Source organism: Hyla sarda, chromosome 9 (genome assembly GCF_029499605.1).
Source record: "Hyla sarda isolate aHylSar1 chromosome 9, aHylSar1.hap1, whole genome shotgun sequence".
NCBI classification, from domain to species: Eukaryota; Metazoa; Chordata; class Amphibia; order Anura; family Hylidae; genus Hyla; species Hyla sarda.
The window spans coordinates 35,836,371-35,853,708 of record NC_079197.1 but is presented as its reverse complement, the minus strand read 5'-3'; the positions used below and the strand labels follow the sequence as shown (position 1 = coordinate 35,853,708).

At 43.6% G+C, this 17,338-nt stretch overlaps 1 protein-coding gene across 11 annotated transcripts in view; it reads left to right on the top strand.

Moving 5' to 3' along the window:
- Positions 1-17,338, top strand: part of LHX6 (LIM homeobox 6) — a 159,384-nt gene that overhangs the window by 104,563 nt on the left and 37,483 nt on the right. Inside the window, exon 1 of one of the 11 annotated variants that reach the window (XM_056539544.1) lies at positions 1,275-1,391. The exons of 9 other annotated variants lie outside the window; for them this stretch is intronic. In XM_056539544.1, the coding sequence (XP_056395519.1) occupies positions 1,282-1,391 (110 nt within the window). In that variant the 5' untranslated portion in view covers positions 1,275-1,281. Of the gene's footprint in view, positions 1-1,274; positions 1,392-1,695; positions 1,808-17,338 lie in introns of those variants that run through there. One more of the 11 variants, XM_056539548.1, reaches the window with a different exon arrangement.

The window sequence follows — 17,338 nt, the reverse complement described above, 5'->3', positions numbered from 1 at the left end:
TATTTGTAAATTACTTCTATTAAAAAAATCTTAATCCTTCCAGTACTTATTAGCTGCTGAATGCTACAGAGGAAATTCCTTTCTTTTTGGAACACTGATGACATCACGAGCACAGTGCTCTCTGCTGACATTTCTGTCCATTTTAGCAACCATGCACAGCAAATGTATGCTAAGAGCAGCATGGTGGCTCAGTGGTTAGCACTGCTGCCTTGCAGTGCTGGGGACTTGGGTTCAAATCCCACTAAGGACAACAATAAATAAAGCATTATTATTATTATAATAACGTCAGCAGAGAGAACTGTGCTCGTGATGTCATCAGAGAGCATTCCAAAAAGAAATTCCTCTGTAGTATTCAGCAGCTAATAAGTACAGGAAGGATTAAGATTTTTTAATAGAAGTAATTTACAAATATGTTTAACTTTCTGCCACCAGTTGATTTAAAAGAAAAAAGGTTTTCACCGGAGTACCCCTTTAATTCTAAAAGGGGTACTCCGGCGCTAAGACATCTTATCCCTATCCAAATGATAGGGGATAAGATGCCTGATCGCGGGGGTCCCGCCGCTGGGGACCCCCGTGATCTTGCTTGCAGCAACCTGTTACAATCAGTCCCTGGAGCACGTTTGATTCAGGTCTGATTACTGACGATCACGGGGTCGGAGCATTGTGACATCACGGCCCCGCCCATGTGTGATGTCACGCTCCGCCCCCTCAATGAAAGCCTATGGGAGGGGGCGTGAACGCCCCCTCCCATAGGCTTTCATTGAGGGGGCGGAGCGTGACGTCAACCGGGGGCCGGGCCGTGATGTCACAATGCTCTGGCCCCCGTGATCGCCAGTAATCAGACCCGGAGCGAACGTGCTCCTGGGACTGATTGTAACAGGTTGCTGCGTGCAAGATCCCGGGGGTCCCCAGCGGCGGGATCCCCGCGATCAGGCATCTTATCTCCTTTCCTTTGGATAGGGGATAAGATGTCTTAGCACCGGAGTACCCCTTTAAGAACTTTTTTTAGATGCTGTTTTATGATGCAGATGTTAGCTGGGAGTCAGTAGGAAAATATTAAAGTCCATACATTTAGGCCCAGATTTATCAACTTTGGGAGGGAAAAACTGGAGGGATTTTTCCACAGCAACCAATCACAGCTCAGCTAACGAGCTCTGGTAAAGTGAAAGCTGAGCTGTGATTGGCTGCTGTGGGAAAATAACTGCAGGTTTTTCCCTCACATAGTTTGATAAATCTGGGCCATAATGCTTTTCTGTTTGTGGCATTTTTTTTCTTTATAGAATGGTATTTTTTTTTTTAGTATGGGGCAGTTTTTCTAAAATTCAGCATGCTGAAGCGATGGTATTTTCTTTAACCACTTTATGTCATTTTCCTCCTATAGACCTCCATAGGTAAAAAAAAAATTTTTAATTAAAATGCTACATGTATTAATTATTGTTATTATAATTATTAATATAATTAATTAATTATTAATTAACGATGCATGTATTAATACACTTTGGCCCTGCTTTATCAAAATGTCTGGGAGAAAAACCGGAGAGCTTTTGCCTATAACAACCAATCACAGCTCACCTTTCACTTTACCACAGCTTGTTAGGATAGTAAAGCTGAGCTGTGATTGGTTGATATGGGCAGTTTTTCTCTTACACATTCTGATAGATCAGGGTCATTGTTTTTTTGGAGGGAAAAATGCCACAAAAACCGCATCATAATGGGACAAAAACATGCATTGTTCTGTGGCATTTCTCTGTGGAAAAAAAACTCTGTATGGAAGAAGCCTTACACCTTTTGTTGTCCTATAGGCAAGGTGAATAGGAACTGTTTAATTATTTGAGACCTTTTGTGACTGAAGTATACGTTTTTATGCACCATTTTGGGTTACGCATACGTCAGCATTTAATTTACCATGGATCTTATAAGTGTGACTGTGCAGCCACATCCAAAGGCGCTTGTGCTATCACATTGACTGACATGTATATAACTGTGCATGTAAGGGTTAAAGTGGTCCGTATAGATTTAAATATCATTTTTATAAAAAAAAAAAAACACATGAACTAAATTTCCGCCATTCTACCCATGTGCTCTGTAATTCCTGGGAAAATAACATGCTGAGCTGCAAATAACACATGGGAATGACATTTTCTTCTACAATTGTAGTGCAAATAAACAAAAAGGGGATGAAAGAAAGATCCTAAAACAACTCAAGCCTACAAAATCCGGGGAAAATGAACTTTTTCTCAGCCTCTATGTATAGTATGGGGCTTAGACATGAGAATCATTAAACAGATCTGTTTGGGGTTGTGTGATGTGAAATGTAGACTGTTCTGGATTTATCCCTTCAGAGAATTTTATGTCTATAAGATGGAATAATTGACTGGTTAAAAGTATTTACACCAATCTAAGGGTGCTTTCACACCACGTTTTGTTAACTACGGTTCCCGTGTACGGCTGCGAGGAGGGGGGCGGGGCTTAATCGCAGCGCCCGCACTCGGAGTGAACCGCAGCCTCCGGTCGGCTGTGTTTTCGGCCGTATGCGGTTTTCCGACCGTAGGCAAAAACGCGGTTGACCACGTTTTTGCCTGCGGTGGGGAAACCGCATACGGCCGAAAACGCAGCTGACCGGAGGCTGCTGTTCACTCCGGTCGGCTCATAGACATGCATTAAATACGGTTCCCGAATACGGCTGAGTGCGGGTGCCGCGATTAAGCCCTGCCCCCTCCTCCCAGCCGTATTCGGGAACCGTAAGTAGAAAACGTGGTGTGAAAGCACCCTTACATGTTTTTCGGGGCGTTTTTTCTTTCATTCTTCTTTCTTATCTATAGCATGTGGCATTGGTAACATTTCTTTGCTGTTTCGTTAAAGATGTTGTCTTTGACTTCAATGGGTTGGACCTACAGCATTAAAAATGCATTAAAAATCCCCAAACCGCAGTACATCCGTAATGGGGGTTTCCATAGAAGCATATTTCCTAGAACTTCTTCATTAAGAAAAAAAAATGCAGTTTTGCCTCAGTACCATTATATACAGAAAGAAGCCTTAGGCTAGGTTCAGACTATGGAAATTCCGCTTGCTAAAATGTAAAGTGTAGTAAATGGGTTTCCGTTCACAAATTCACACTTCGGAATTTGTGAAGTGGAATTTGTGAACAGAAAATCCGCTTGGAAATTTCCGCCTGAAGAATGGTGTTGCTCATTCGGGGCGGGGTTATCAAAACCTGTGCAGAGGAAGAGTGGTGCAGCAGTCCATGGCAACCAATCAGATCGCTTCTTTCATTTTTGAAGAGACCTGTGAAAAATGAAAGAAGCAATCTGATTGGTTGCCATGGACCACTGCAGCACTCTTTCTCTACACAAGTTTTGATAAATATCCCCCAAAGTCCCCATAGTTCTGCTCTAGGGAACCATAGGCCCTCCATGTTCTGCCATATGGTCTCTTAATGCTGCATAATAGAAACAAAGCAGAGAATACTTCTCTAATAATGTTATGGATCCTATATGATCCATGAAAAAAACCTCAGAGGCCCACAGTGGCATGTAGGTCCATAGCAAACTATGAGTGCCCTCTTACATACAAAGGGTTACAGATTATAACAAAGATCTGTAATATGTGTCTGAGCTTTTACTATATTAAAGTGGTTGACTCATGAAGAACCCCTATCGATATGCCCCATTATGGCAATAGGGATGTCATGGCGGGGGACTCTCTATGAGCCATAGCAGAGACTGCTCTATGAGAGGAAATCTTCTTCTGACAAACTTGAGGCATTCTTGTATTACATGGACAACTATTTGGGTACGTTCCCACACGGCGTATTTTGCTGCGTATTTGCTGAGTATTTGGTGCTGCGTATTTTCCTACCCATTGACTTCAACAGAGAAAATAAAATACGCAGCAGCAAATACGCAGCAAATACTCCATGTGGGAATGTACCCTTTATCTGAATGGCCTACATATAATACTACTGCATGCTTTTTGCAGCTTCCTCTTGAAAAATAAGCTGTGTTCCTCTGATTAGAGATGAGCGATTTTACAGTAAATTTGACTCGTCACGAACTTCTCGGCTCGGCAGTTGATGACTTTTCCTGCATAAATTAGTTCAGTTTTCAGGTGCTCCCGTGGGCTGGAAAAGGTGAATACAGTCCTAGGAGACTCTTTCCTAGGAATGTATCCACCTTTTCCAGCCCACCGGAGCACCTGAAGGCTGAACTAATTAACGCAGGATAAGACATCAACTGCCGAGCCGAGAAGTTCGTGACGAATCGAATTTACTGTAAGTTCGCTCATCTCTACCTCTGATCCTCTGAGCACCATAAAGCCTGACTTTTGACAGAGATTGTCTCTGGCATGACAACCCCTATGTCACGATGCCGGCTGGCAGGTAGTGGATCCTCTGTGCCAGAGAGGGATTGGCGTGGACCGTGCTAGAGGATCGGTTCTAAGTCACTACTGGTTTTCACCAGAGCCCGCCGCAAAGCGGGATGGTCTTGCTGCGGCGGTAGTGACCAGGTCGTATCCCCTAGCAACGGCTCAACCTCTCTGGCTGCTGAAGATAGGCGCGGTACAAGGGAGTAGACAGAAGCAAGGTCGGACGTAGCAGAAGGTCGGGGCAGGCAGCAAGGATCGTAGTCAGGGGCAACGGCAGAAGGTCTGGAATCACAGGCAAGGAACACACAAGGAACGCTTTCACTGGCACTAGGGCAACAAGATCCGGCGAGGGAGTGAAGGGGAAGTGAGGTGATATAGGGAAGTGCACAGGTGTAAACACTAATTGGAACCACTGCACCAATCAGCGGTGCAGTGGCCCTTTAAATCGCAAAGACCCGGCGCGCGCGCGCCCTAGGGAGCGGGGCCGCGCGCGCCGGGACAGAACTGACGGGGAGCGAGTAAGGTACGGGAGCCGGGGTGCGCATCGCGAGCGGGCGCTACCCGCATCGCGAATCGCATCCCGGCCGGAGGTAGTAACGCAGCGCCCCGGGTCCGTGGAACCGACCGGGGCGCTGCAGTGAGGGAAGTGTAGCGAGCGCTCCGGGGAGGAGCGGGGACCCGGAGCGCTCGGCGTAACAGTACCCCCCCCCTTGGGTCTCCCCCTCTTCTTGGGGCCTGAGAACCTGAGGATCAGACTTTTGTCCAGGATATTGTCCTCAGGTTCCCAGGACCTCTCTTCTGGACCACAACCCTCCCAATCCACTAAAAAAAAAGTTCTTCCCCTGACCTTTTTAGAGGCCAAAATCTCTTTGACAGAGAAGATGTCCGAGGAGCCGGAAACAGGAGTGGGAGGAACAGATTTAGGAGAAAAACGGTTGAGGATGAGAGGTTTAAGAAGAGAGACGTGAAAGGCATTAGGGATACGAAGAGAAGGAGGAAGAAGAAGTTTGTAAGAGACAGGATTAATTTGACACAAAACTTTAAAAGGACCAAGATAGCGTGGTCCCAACTTATAGCTCGGGACACGGAAACGGACATATTTAGCGGAGAGCCATACCTTGTCTCCAGGGGAAAAAATGGGAGGAGCTCTTCTTTTCTTATCTGCGAATCTCTTCATGCGAGAAGAAGCCTGTAAGAGAGAATTTTGGGTCTCTTTCCATATGGTGGAAAGATCACGAGAAATTTCATCCACAGCGGGCAGACCAGAGGGCAAGGGGGTAGGGAGGGGGGGAAGAGGGTGACGGCCGTACACCACGAAAAACGGAGATTTGGAGGAAGATTCAGAGATTCTGAAATTATACGAGAATTCGGCCCAAGGTAGAAGATCTGCCCAGTCATCCTGGCGGGAGGAAACAAAATGTCGTAAATAGTCACCCAAGATCTGGTTAATTCTCTCTACTTGTCCATTGGATTGAGGATGGTATGCAGAAGAAAAATTTAATTTAATCTTGAGTTGTTTACAGAGAGCCCTCCAGAATTTAGACACAAATTGGACGCCTCTATCCGAGACGATCTGTGTAGGCAACCCGTGAAGACGAAAAATGTGTACAAAAAATTGTTTAGCCAACTGAGGCGCTGAAGGAAGACCAGGAAGAGGGATGAAATGTGCCATTTTGGAGAATCGATCAACGACCACCCAAATAACAGTGTTGCCATGGGATGGGGGTAAGTCAGTAATAAAATCCATACCAATCAGAGACCAAGGTTGTTCGGGGACAGGTAGAGGATGAAGAAAACCAGCGGGCTTCTGGCGAGGAGTCTTATCCCGGGCACAGATAGTGCAGGCTCGCACAAAGTCCACCACATCAGTCTCTAGAGTCGGCCACCAATAGAAGCGAGAGATGAGTTGCACAGATTTCTTGATGCCCGCATGACCTGCGAGATGGGAGGAGTGACCCCATTTGAGGATCCCAAGGCGTTGGCGTGGAGAAACAAAGGTCTTTCCTGGAGGAGTTTGCCTGATGGAGGCTGGAGAAGTGGAAATCAGGCAGTCAGGAGGAATGATGTGTTGAGGAGAGAGTTCAATTTCAGAGGCATCTGAGGAACGAGAGAGAGCATCGGCCCTAATGTTTTTATCAGCAGGCCGAAAGTGAATTTCAAAATTAAATCGGGCAAAGAACAGAGACCACCTGGCCTGACGAGGATTCAGCCGTTGGGCAGACTGGAGGTAGGAGAGGTTCTTGTGATCGGTGTAAATAATAACTGGAAATCTTGATCCCTCCAGCAGATGCCTCCATTCCTCAAGTGCTAATTTAATGGCTAGAAGCTCTCGATCCCCGATGGAGTAGTTCCTCTCCGCCGGAGAGAAGGTCCTGGAAAAAAAACCACAAGTAACAGCATGCCCGGAAGAGTTTTTTTGTAGAAGGACAGCTCCAGCTCCCACTGAGGAGGCATCAACCTCCAATAGGAAGGGTTTAGATGGGTCAGGTCTGGAGAGCACGGGAGCCGAAGAAAAGGCAGACTTGAGTCGTTTAAAGGCGTCTTCCGCTTGAGGAGGCCAAGACTTGGGATCGGCATTTTTTTTTGTTAAAGCCACAATAGGAGCCACAATGGTAGAAAAATGTGGAATAAATTGCCTGTAATAATTGGCGAACCCCAAAAAACGTTGGATGGCACGGAGTCCGGAGGGGCGTGGCCAATCTAAGACGGCAGAGAGTTTATCTGGGTCCATTTGTAGTCCCTGGCCAGAGACCAAGTATCCTAGAAAAGGAAGAGATTGGCATTCAAACAGACATTTCTCTATTTTGGCATAGAGTTGATTATCACGAAGTCTCTGAAGAACCATACGGACATGCTGGCGGTGTTCTTCAAGATTGGCAGAAAAAATCAGGATATCGTCCAGATATACAACAACACAGGAGTATAGTAGATCACGAAAAATTTCATTAACAAAGTCTTGGAAGACGGCAGGGGCGTTGCATAGACCAAAGGGCATGACCAGATACTCAAAGTGTCCATCTCTGGTGTTAAATGCCGTTTTCCATTCATCCCCCTCTCTGATGCGGATGAGATTATAAGCACCTCTTAAGTCCAGTTTGGTAAAAATATGGGCACCTTGGAGACGATCAAAGAGTTCAGAGATGAGGGGTAGGGGGTAGCGGTTCTTAACCGTGATTTTATTAAGACCGCGGTAGTCAATGCAAGGACGTAGAGAGCCATCTTTTTTGGACACAAAGAAAAATCCGGCTCCGGCAGGAGAGGAGGATTTACGGATAAAGCCCTTTTTTAAATTTTCTTGGACGTATTCAGACATGGCAAGAGTCTCTGGGACGGACAGAGGATAGATTCTGCCCCGGGGTGGAGTAGTACCCGGGAGGAGGTCAATGGGACAATCATAAGGCCTGTGAGGAGGTAGAGTCTCAGCTTGTTTTTTGCAAAAAACGTCCGCAAAGTCCATATAGGCCTTAGGGAGACCGGTTACATGAGGAAGCACAGGGACACGGCAAGGTTTACTGGGAACCGGTTTTAAGCAGTCCTTGGAACAAGAGGGCCCCCAACTCTTGATCTCCCCAGTGGACCAATCCAGGATTGGGGAATGGAGTTGAAGCCAGGGAAGTCCAAGAAGGATTTCAGAAGTGCAATTGGGGAGGACCAACAGTTCAATCCTCTCGTGATGAGATCCGATGCACATTAGAAGGGGCTCCGTGCGGAAACGTATAGTACAGTCCAATCTTTCATTGTTTACACAATTGATGTAGAGGGGTCTGGCGAGACTGGTCACCGGGATGTTGAACCTGTTGACGAGAGAGGCTAAGATGAAATTTCCTGCAGATCCAGAGTCCAAGAAGGCCACAGCAGAGAAGGAGAAGGCAGAGGCAGACATCCGCACAGGCACAGTAAGACGTGGAGAAGCAGAGTAGACATCAAGGACTGTCTCACCTTTGTGCGGAGTCAGCGGACGTCTTTCCAGGCGGGGAGGACGGATAGGACAATCCTTCAGGAAGTGTTCGGTACTAGCACAGTACAGGCAGAGATTCTCCATGCGGCGTCGTGTCCTCTCTTGGGGTGTCAGGCGAGACCGGTCGACCTGCATAGCCTCCACGGCGGGAGGCACAGGAACAGATTGCAGGGGACCAGAGGAGAGAGGAGCCGGGGAGAAGAAACGCCTCGTGCGAACAGAGTCCATATCCTGGCGGAGCTCCTGACGCCGTTCGGAAAAACGCATGTCAATGCGAGTGGCAAGATGGATGAGTTCATGTAGGTTAGCAGGGATTTCTCGTGCGGCCAGAACATCTTTAATGTTGCTGGATAGGCCTTTTTTAAAGGTCGCGCAGAGTGCCTCATTATTCCAGGATAATTCTGAAGCAAGGGTACGGAACTGTACGGCATACTCGCCAACGGAAGAATTACCCTGGACCAGGTTCAACAGGGCAGTCTCAGCAGAAGAGGCTCGGGCAGGTTCCTCAAAGACACTTCGAATTTCCGAGAAGAAGGAGTGTACAGAGGCAGTGACGGGGTCATTGCGGTCCCAGAGCGGTGTGGCCCAAGCCAGGGCTTTTCCAGACAGCAGGCTGACTACGAAAGCCACCTTAGACCTTTCAGTGGGGAACTGGTCCGACATCATCTCCAAGTGTAATGAACATTGGGAAAGAAAGCCACGGCAAAACTTAGAGTCCCCATCAAATTTATCCGGCAAGGATAGACGTATTCCAGAAGCGGCCACTCGCTGCGGAGGAGGTACAGGAGCTGGCGGAGGAGATGATTGCTGGAGCTGTGGTAGTAACTGTTGTAGCATAACAGTCAGTTGAGACAGCTGTTGGCCTTGTTGCGCAATCTGTTGTGACTGCTGGGCGACCACCGTGGTGAGGTCAGCGACAACTGGCAGAGGAACTTCAGCGGGATCCATGGCCGGATCTACTGTCACGATGCCGGCTGGCAGGTAGTGGATCCTCTGTGCCAGAGAGGGATTGGCGTGGACCGTGCTAGAGGATCGGTTCTAAGTCACTACTGGTTTTCACCAGAGCCCGCCGCAAAGCGGGATGGTCTTGCTGCGGCGGTAGTGACCAGGTCGTATCCCCTAGCAACGGCTCAACCTCTCTGGCTGCTGAAGATAGGCGCGGTACAAGGGAGTAGACAGAAGCAAGGTCGGACGTAGCAGAAGGTCGGGGCAGGCAGCAAGGATCGTAGTCAGGGGCAACGGCAGAAGGTCTGGAATCACAGGCAAGGAACACACAAGGAACGCTTTCACTGGCACTAGGGCAACAAGATCCGGCGAGGGAGTGAAGGGGAAGTGAGGTGATATAGGGAAGTGCACAGGTGTAAACACTAATTGGAACCACTGCACCAATCAGCGGTGCAGTGGCCCTTTAAATCGCAAAGACCCGGCGCGCGCGCGCCCTAGGGAGCGGGGCCGCGCGCGCCGGGACAGAACTGACGGGGAGCGAGTAAGGTACGGGAGCCGGGGTGCGCATCGCGAGCGGGCGCTACCCGCATCGCGAATCGCATCCCGGCCGGAGGTAGTAACGCAGCGCCCCGGGTCCGTGGAACCGACCGGGGCGCTGCAGTGAGGGAAGTGTAGCGAGCGCTCCGGGGAGGAGCGGGGACCCGGAGCGCTCGGCGTAACACCCTATAATAGCTATGTTTGCAAAGTCACTATCTGTCATCTACCGTGATATTTTTTGTTCTTATTCATTCCTGTCTAGAAATGTTACATCTCTGGTAGATTGGACCCATTATATACTTTTACCATTAATATTAGCTTTACATGCTTGACCGCCTTCATGTAACTTTATGTCATATTTAACAGATTGTTACTGGAGAGTGGCTCTATTTTCTGGTTGTTAACATATTTATTAATTTTTTTTGTATTTTAAGGTACTTTTTTCTAAAAAAAAATAAAAAAATAAAAAATAAAATATATATATATATATATATATATATATATATATATATACATATATGGCATGTGCATTAGGTTTGAAATTCCTATAAAACCTGCATTGCACAATCCTTAAAGGGGTACTTCGGTGAGAAACTATTTTTTTAAATCAACTGGTGCCAGAAAGTTAAACAGATTTGTAAATTACTTCTATTAAAAAATCTTAATCCTTCCTGTACTTATTAGCTGCTGAATACTACAGTGGAAATTCTTTTCCATTTGAAACACAGAGCTGTCTGCTGACATCCTGAGCACAGTGCTCTCTGCTGACATCTCTGTCCATTTTAGGAACTGTCCAGGGCAAAAGGAAATCCCCATAGCAAACATATGCTGTTCTGGACAGTTCCTAAAATGGACAGAGATGTCAGCAGAGAGCACTGTGCTCATGATGTCAGCGGACAGTTCTGTTTTTCAAAAAGAAAAGAATTTCTGCTGTTGTATTCAGCAGCTAATAAGTACAGGAAGGATTAAGATTTTTTAATAGAAGTAATTTACAAATCTGTTTAACTTTCTGGCACCAGTTTTCACCGGAGTACCCCTTTAAAGTATACCCAAATTTTCAACGAACATGCTGTTATTGCTTGGGTCCGGCTGCTAAAAGCCACACCGATCAATAAAACCATGTGGCCCTTGATTTCTTCTTGGCTCTTCATGGAAAAGAGTACACATCACTGTTCTACAAATTTTAAATAAAAATTAAATTTCATTTTTTTTTTTTTGTTCTACAAATTTTAAATTAAAATTAAATTTCATTTTTTTTTTTTTTTCAGAAATGAAATGTGCCATTTCTTAATGAATTACACATGCTGAATTCAAATATAATAATGAAATTTGTTAGTTGGCTCTAGTTTTCATGCAACGGACATTTTACATTTTCCAACTACAGGTAATAGGCAAATAACACTGCTCTGCATGTAAAAAGTTGCGAGCATGAAAACAGCTGTTCTTACATTATTTAGGGGTGCTAAAAACAAAAATAACATTAAAAAATGTATATTGGCTCTAGTTTCCACAACGGGAATCGTATTCGGCTAGGGGGAGTGAAAACCAGGCGCTTCTGTATCCCAACCGGACCCGGCCCCCTTCTCATTCTTTGAATGAGCCGATCGGAGTCACATGTGACTCCAGTTAGCTCATTCAAATGAGTGAGAAGGGGTCGGGTGCAACTGGGATACGGGAGCGTCCAGTTTTCACCCTCCCAGCTGGATCCGGTTCCCGTAGTTAGTAAATGCCGTTTGAACCCACCCTAATATCGCCTAGCAATAGATACTGTGACTTTTATAGAATTTGGTGACGTAATATTAGCTAATACTGCATCATCTTGGCACACTTGACGGTTTTCTATTGGTCACCAATGTAATCTATGGTGTAAGTTGCATCATGCATTTTATAAACCTTACTTTATTAGTTGGTTGTTTATATCATGGAAACTAGAGTCAATATACTTTTTTTATGTTATTTTCATTTTTAGCACCCATAAGTTAGGTAAGAACAGCTGTTTTCATGCTCGCAACTTTTTACCTGTGGAACAGTGCGATGAAAGTCTATGACTCGGCACTCAGACCCTCATGGATCACAATTGCTGACATTTCACTGTGACATGTGACTGCAAAAAGACATAGCCAATTTACGTTATCCATGCTGTTCTGATTAGCTAGGAAGTGAGCGGAGTATTTTGCTGAGTATTTGGTGCTGCGTATTTTCCTACCCATTGACTTCAACAGAGAAAATAAAATACGCAGCAGCAAATACGCAGCAAATACTCCATGTGGGAATGTACCCTTTATCTGAATGGCCTACATATAATACTACTGCATGCTTTTTGCAGCTTCCTCTTGAAAAATAAGCTGTGTTCCTCTGATTAGAGATGAGCGATTTTACAGTAAATTTGACTCGTCACGAACTTCTCGGCTCGGCAGTTGATGACTTTTCCTGCATAAATTAGTTCAGTTTTCAGGTGCTCCCGTGGGCTGGAAAAGGTGAATACAGTCCTAGGAGACTCTTTCCTAGGAATGTATCCACCTTTTCCAGCCCACCGGAGCACCTGAAGGCTGAACTAATTAACGCAGGATAAGACATCAACTGCCGAGCCGAGAAGTTCGTGACGAATCGAATTTACTGTAAGTTCGCTCATCTCTACCTCTGATCCTCTGAGCACCATAAAGCCTGACTTTTGACAGAGATTGTCTCTGGCATGACAACCCCTATAATAGCTATGTTTGCAAAGTCACTATCTGTCATCTACCGTGATATTTGTTCTTATTCATTCCTGTCTAGAAATGTTACATCTCTGGTAGATTGGACCCATTATATACTTTTACCATTAATATTAGCTTTACATGCTTGACCGCCTTCATGTAACTTTATGTCATATTTAACAGATTGTTACTGGAGAGTGGCTCTATTTTCTGGTTGTTAACATATTTATTAATTTTTTTTGTATTTTAAGGTACTTTTTTCTAAAAAAAAATAAAAAAATAAAAAATAAAATATATATATATATATATATATATATATACATATATGGCATGTGCATTAGGTTTGAAATTCCTATAAAACCTGCATTGCACAATCCTTAAAGGGGTACTTCGGTGAGAAACTATTTTTTTAAATCAACTGGTGCCAGAAAGTTAAACAGATTTGTAAATTACTTCTATTAAAAAATCTTAATCCTTCCTGTACTTATTAGCTGCTGAATACTACAGTGGAAATTCTTTTCCATTTGAAACACAGAGCTGTCTGCTGACATCCTGAGCACAGTGCTCTCTGCTGACATCTCTGTCCATTTTAGGAACTGTCCAGGGCAAAAGGAAATCCCCATAGCAAACATATGCTGTTCTGGACAGTTCCTAAAATGGACAGAGATGTCAGCAGAGAGCACTGTGCTCATGATGTCAGCGGACAGTTCTGTTTTTCAAAAAGAAAAGAATTTCTGCTGTTGTATTCAGCAGCTAATAAGTACAGGAAGGATTAAGATTTTTTAATAGAAGTAATTTACAAATCTGTTTAACTTTCTGGCACCAGTTTTCACCGGAGTACCCCTTTAAAGTATACCCAAATTTTCAACGAACATGCTGTTATTGCTTGGGTCCGGCTGCTAAAAGCCACACCGATCAATAAAACCATGTGGCCCTTGATTTCTTCTTGGCTCTTCATGGAAAAGAGTACACATCACTGTTCTACAAATTTTAAATAAAAATTAAATTTCATTTTTTTTTTTTTGTTCTACAAATTTTAAATTAAAATTAAATTTCATTTTTTTTTTTTTTTCAGAAATGAAATGTGCCATTTCTTAATGAATTACACATGCTGAATTCAAATATAATAATGAAATTTGTTAGTTGGCTCTAGTTTTCATGCAACGGACATTTTACATTTTCCAACTACAGGTAATAGGCAAATAACACTGCTCTGCATGTAAAAAGTTGCGAGCATGAAAACAGCTGTTCTTACATTATTTAGGGGTGCTAAAAACAAAAATAACATTAAAAAATGTATATTGGCTCTAGTTTCCACAACGGGAATCGTATTCGGCTAGGGGGAGTGAAAACCAGGCGCTTCTGTATCCCAACCGGACCCGGCCCCCTTCTCATTCTTTGAATGAGCCGATCGGAGTCACATGTGACTCCAGTTAGCTCATTCAAATGAGTGAGAAGGGGTCGGGTGCAACTGGGATACGGGAGCGTCCAGTTTTCACCCTCCCAGCTGGATCCGGTTCCCGTAGTTAGTAAATGCCGTTTGAACCCACCCTAATATCGCCTAGCAATAGATACTGTGACTTTTATAGAATTTGGTGACGTAATATTAGCTAATACTGCATCATCTTGGCACACTTGACGGTTTTCTATTGGTCACCAATGTAATCTATGGTGTAAGTTGCATCATGCATTTTATAAACCTTACTTTATTAGTTGGTTGTTTATATCATGGAAACTAGAGTCAATATACTTTTTTTATGTTATTTTCATTTTTAGCACCCATAAGTTAGGTAAGAACAGCTGTTTTCATGCTCGCAACTTTTTACCTGTGGAACAGTGCGATGAAAGTCTATGACTCGGCACTCAGACCCTCATGGATCACAATTGCTGACATTTCACTGTGACATGTGACTGCAAAAAGACATAGCCAATTTACGTTATCCATGCTGTTCTGATTAGCTAGGAAGTGAGCGGACAAACCAAAGTTCATCCTATCCTATGGGACATCAAGAGGAGGTTAACTTAGGTCAAGATCATGGTCACAGATCGGGACATGCCCCTTCTGGTACTCCTGTCAGTCAGATGTAAAGCAAACTTCCTGATTAACGAGTTAGATAAAGAGATTGACATCTCACTTATGGTTCAAGCCCTCCTGTTGTCTTCGTAAAATGCTTAAAATCCAAATTCCACTGCTACTCACACCAATAATGGGAATAGAGGAGACAACCACTCTGGATACATGTAGTTCAAAGAGCAACAATATTTTACATTTTCACCCCTGCTAGTAATGGGATCCAGCCAATTCAGATAATCCATCGTTTTTTAGAAGGGTTTCCTAACTATAAGCCGATTACGCATTATATGCTTCACTTTTGGCTCACTTTTCAAGCAGAATAATTTGAAGAGATAAGAAATAATATAAAACGTCACTGTAAGTTAAGCATTTCACATTCTTACACAAATACTTGGGTGACAGTTTAACATGAACTCATTCTGTGTGCTGTTCCTTCAATAAGATTTTTTATTTTTTTATTAAACGCCTAACAAGTCTTAGCATGTGATGATTCACCAATTAGAATGATTAGAATGTCCATACTACGTCTTATTGTGCCACCATTGGTTTACGAAGAACTGCTTGATCTACTGAGAAGTCTAACTAGAATTCATCGGGCCCCATAGTAAACTGAAATGGGCCCCTGCATCTAATGACAGGAAACTAAAATAGCAGTATAAGTAACAAAAATAAAAAGGTGTGAATAATAACATAATTTGTTAGGGAACACACATTCTGGTGCTAGCTAGCAGAAAGCTACCAGCTTGTTATTTCCTGACAAAAAGGATTGATACTTTTGTACCCCAATAAGGCCACTCAATCTTTTTGAGGTGGGTTATCCCCAGAATCGATCAGTTCAAATCTAACAGGAAAGGTCCATCCTTCTCTCCCCATACATGATCTGTTCAGGGAAAGTTAGCAGCCCTTTAAACACATTATATGGCTTTGGCTGGCTAGGCATACTTTTTTCTTAAGTGTATGAGAGCCTCAACTCTCCTGTCAATGTCCATGGCATCTAGTATTTCATTGATTTTCACCAAGCTCTTAGATGGACAGATTAAAAAGAAGGCACCAATATTTCTACATTACTCCCATTTCAGACTAAATCATGTAGAAGTTTTCTCTGCCATGTTCCATAAAGTCCATTTCGAGCTGAATATCATACAGAGGTGCCATATGGCAGTACAGAGAGTGCGCAGACATAGGGATTTGAAGTGCACAAGGCTTTGCTTTGAAATGAGCTAGAAGGGATTATAACGTCTTTATCCTAGAAATTAGAATCCATACATTTGAATGTTGATCCCTTAAGACAAAGAAAGTCCTTACTTTGTAGAAACACTAATATGTCTTGTAAACAATTACTCATTCATCACAGTAACTGTGAGAATAAACAGTCAATGGCTGAGCTTAGCCTGCATCTGTCCAACATCCCCAGCCTCTATACAAGGCTGTTATTTTCTATATGTAGCTTTTCTTTCTAACATCTGCTTTTCATTTTCAGTTATTTAGGCTTTTGTTCTATCCAATGCATTTGGCTAAAATACATCTCAATGGCAGAGGATATATTTGTATTTAAAGTAAATTTTTTTGTAATTGTAGTTACTTTCCATCTTAAAAATAGCTCTGTGACTATGCCCAGCGTTTCTGTCCCCCCCCCCCCCCCTGAATAATTTGGTTGACTCATTTAGCTGTTTTACGCTCTACCATTTGTGTTGTTTGTGTGGTCGGTAAAAATGTTTAAAACAAGTTAAATGCTAATGCATTTGTAGGAAGAACAAAAAAGTAAAATGTAGAAAGCAATAAATGGGGTCAGAATAAATTATAATTTACAAGCTTTTAATTTAATTCATGTTAGTGCTGTATATAAGGGTTCTGGTAATCTACAGTACTTAGAAGAATACAACAAATGAGTCCCTTATACATACAATGAATATTTTGTGCATTCAAGCTTTGAACTTCTGTATTATTGTGATCATTTAGTGTAAGTGACAATGGCACTGTAGTGTAAGCGACACAGATGATGGGGGTCCCATAGCCAAATAAATGGAGCAGCTACTTGCCCCATCTCAGTTCTATGAACATTGGGATAAATACATTTTCCAGGACTTTACCATTGATGGAATATGCTCAAACACATGGCCACCCATTCACATGTTGTACTTTGATCTTCTGCTTTTTAGCATGTTTATGAAAACTAACATCAGAAAGTTACATAGGGTAGGCACATCAAACAACGCAAGACCACTTGCCACTTCATGGACACAAGATTCAAGTGGGTCCCTAATTTAAAAAAGGCATGGCTTTGGGTGGTGACCACCACCACCACAACACCAGCGCCCTCAGGATAAGCCATCAACATCTGATATCTGGCACATTGTTGTATTCGGAAGAGCCGCAACTCTGGCATATATACAGTAAATGATGGCCCTCTTCATTGTGTAGTGGTGGTGCTGGGTACTGTGTATAACAAGTCCCCACCACTATACAACCAATGAAACCATGTGTTTCTAGCCCCGTTCATTGTGTTCATGCTGAAGCCTTGGAAAACCACTTTAATTCCTCACACCCTTGCTTGCCAGACCTGAGGAGAGAGAATGCCTGTATAGACTCCCATCTATATATATAAAACTCAATGTGTCAATGTGTGTGTGTATGTGTGTATGTGTGTATGTGTATGTATGTGTATATGTGTATGTGTGTGTGTATATGTGTGTATGTATGTGTGTATGTTGCAGCATCACATCCAAATGGCTAAAGATATTAACATGAAACTTGGCACACATG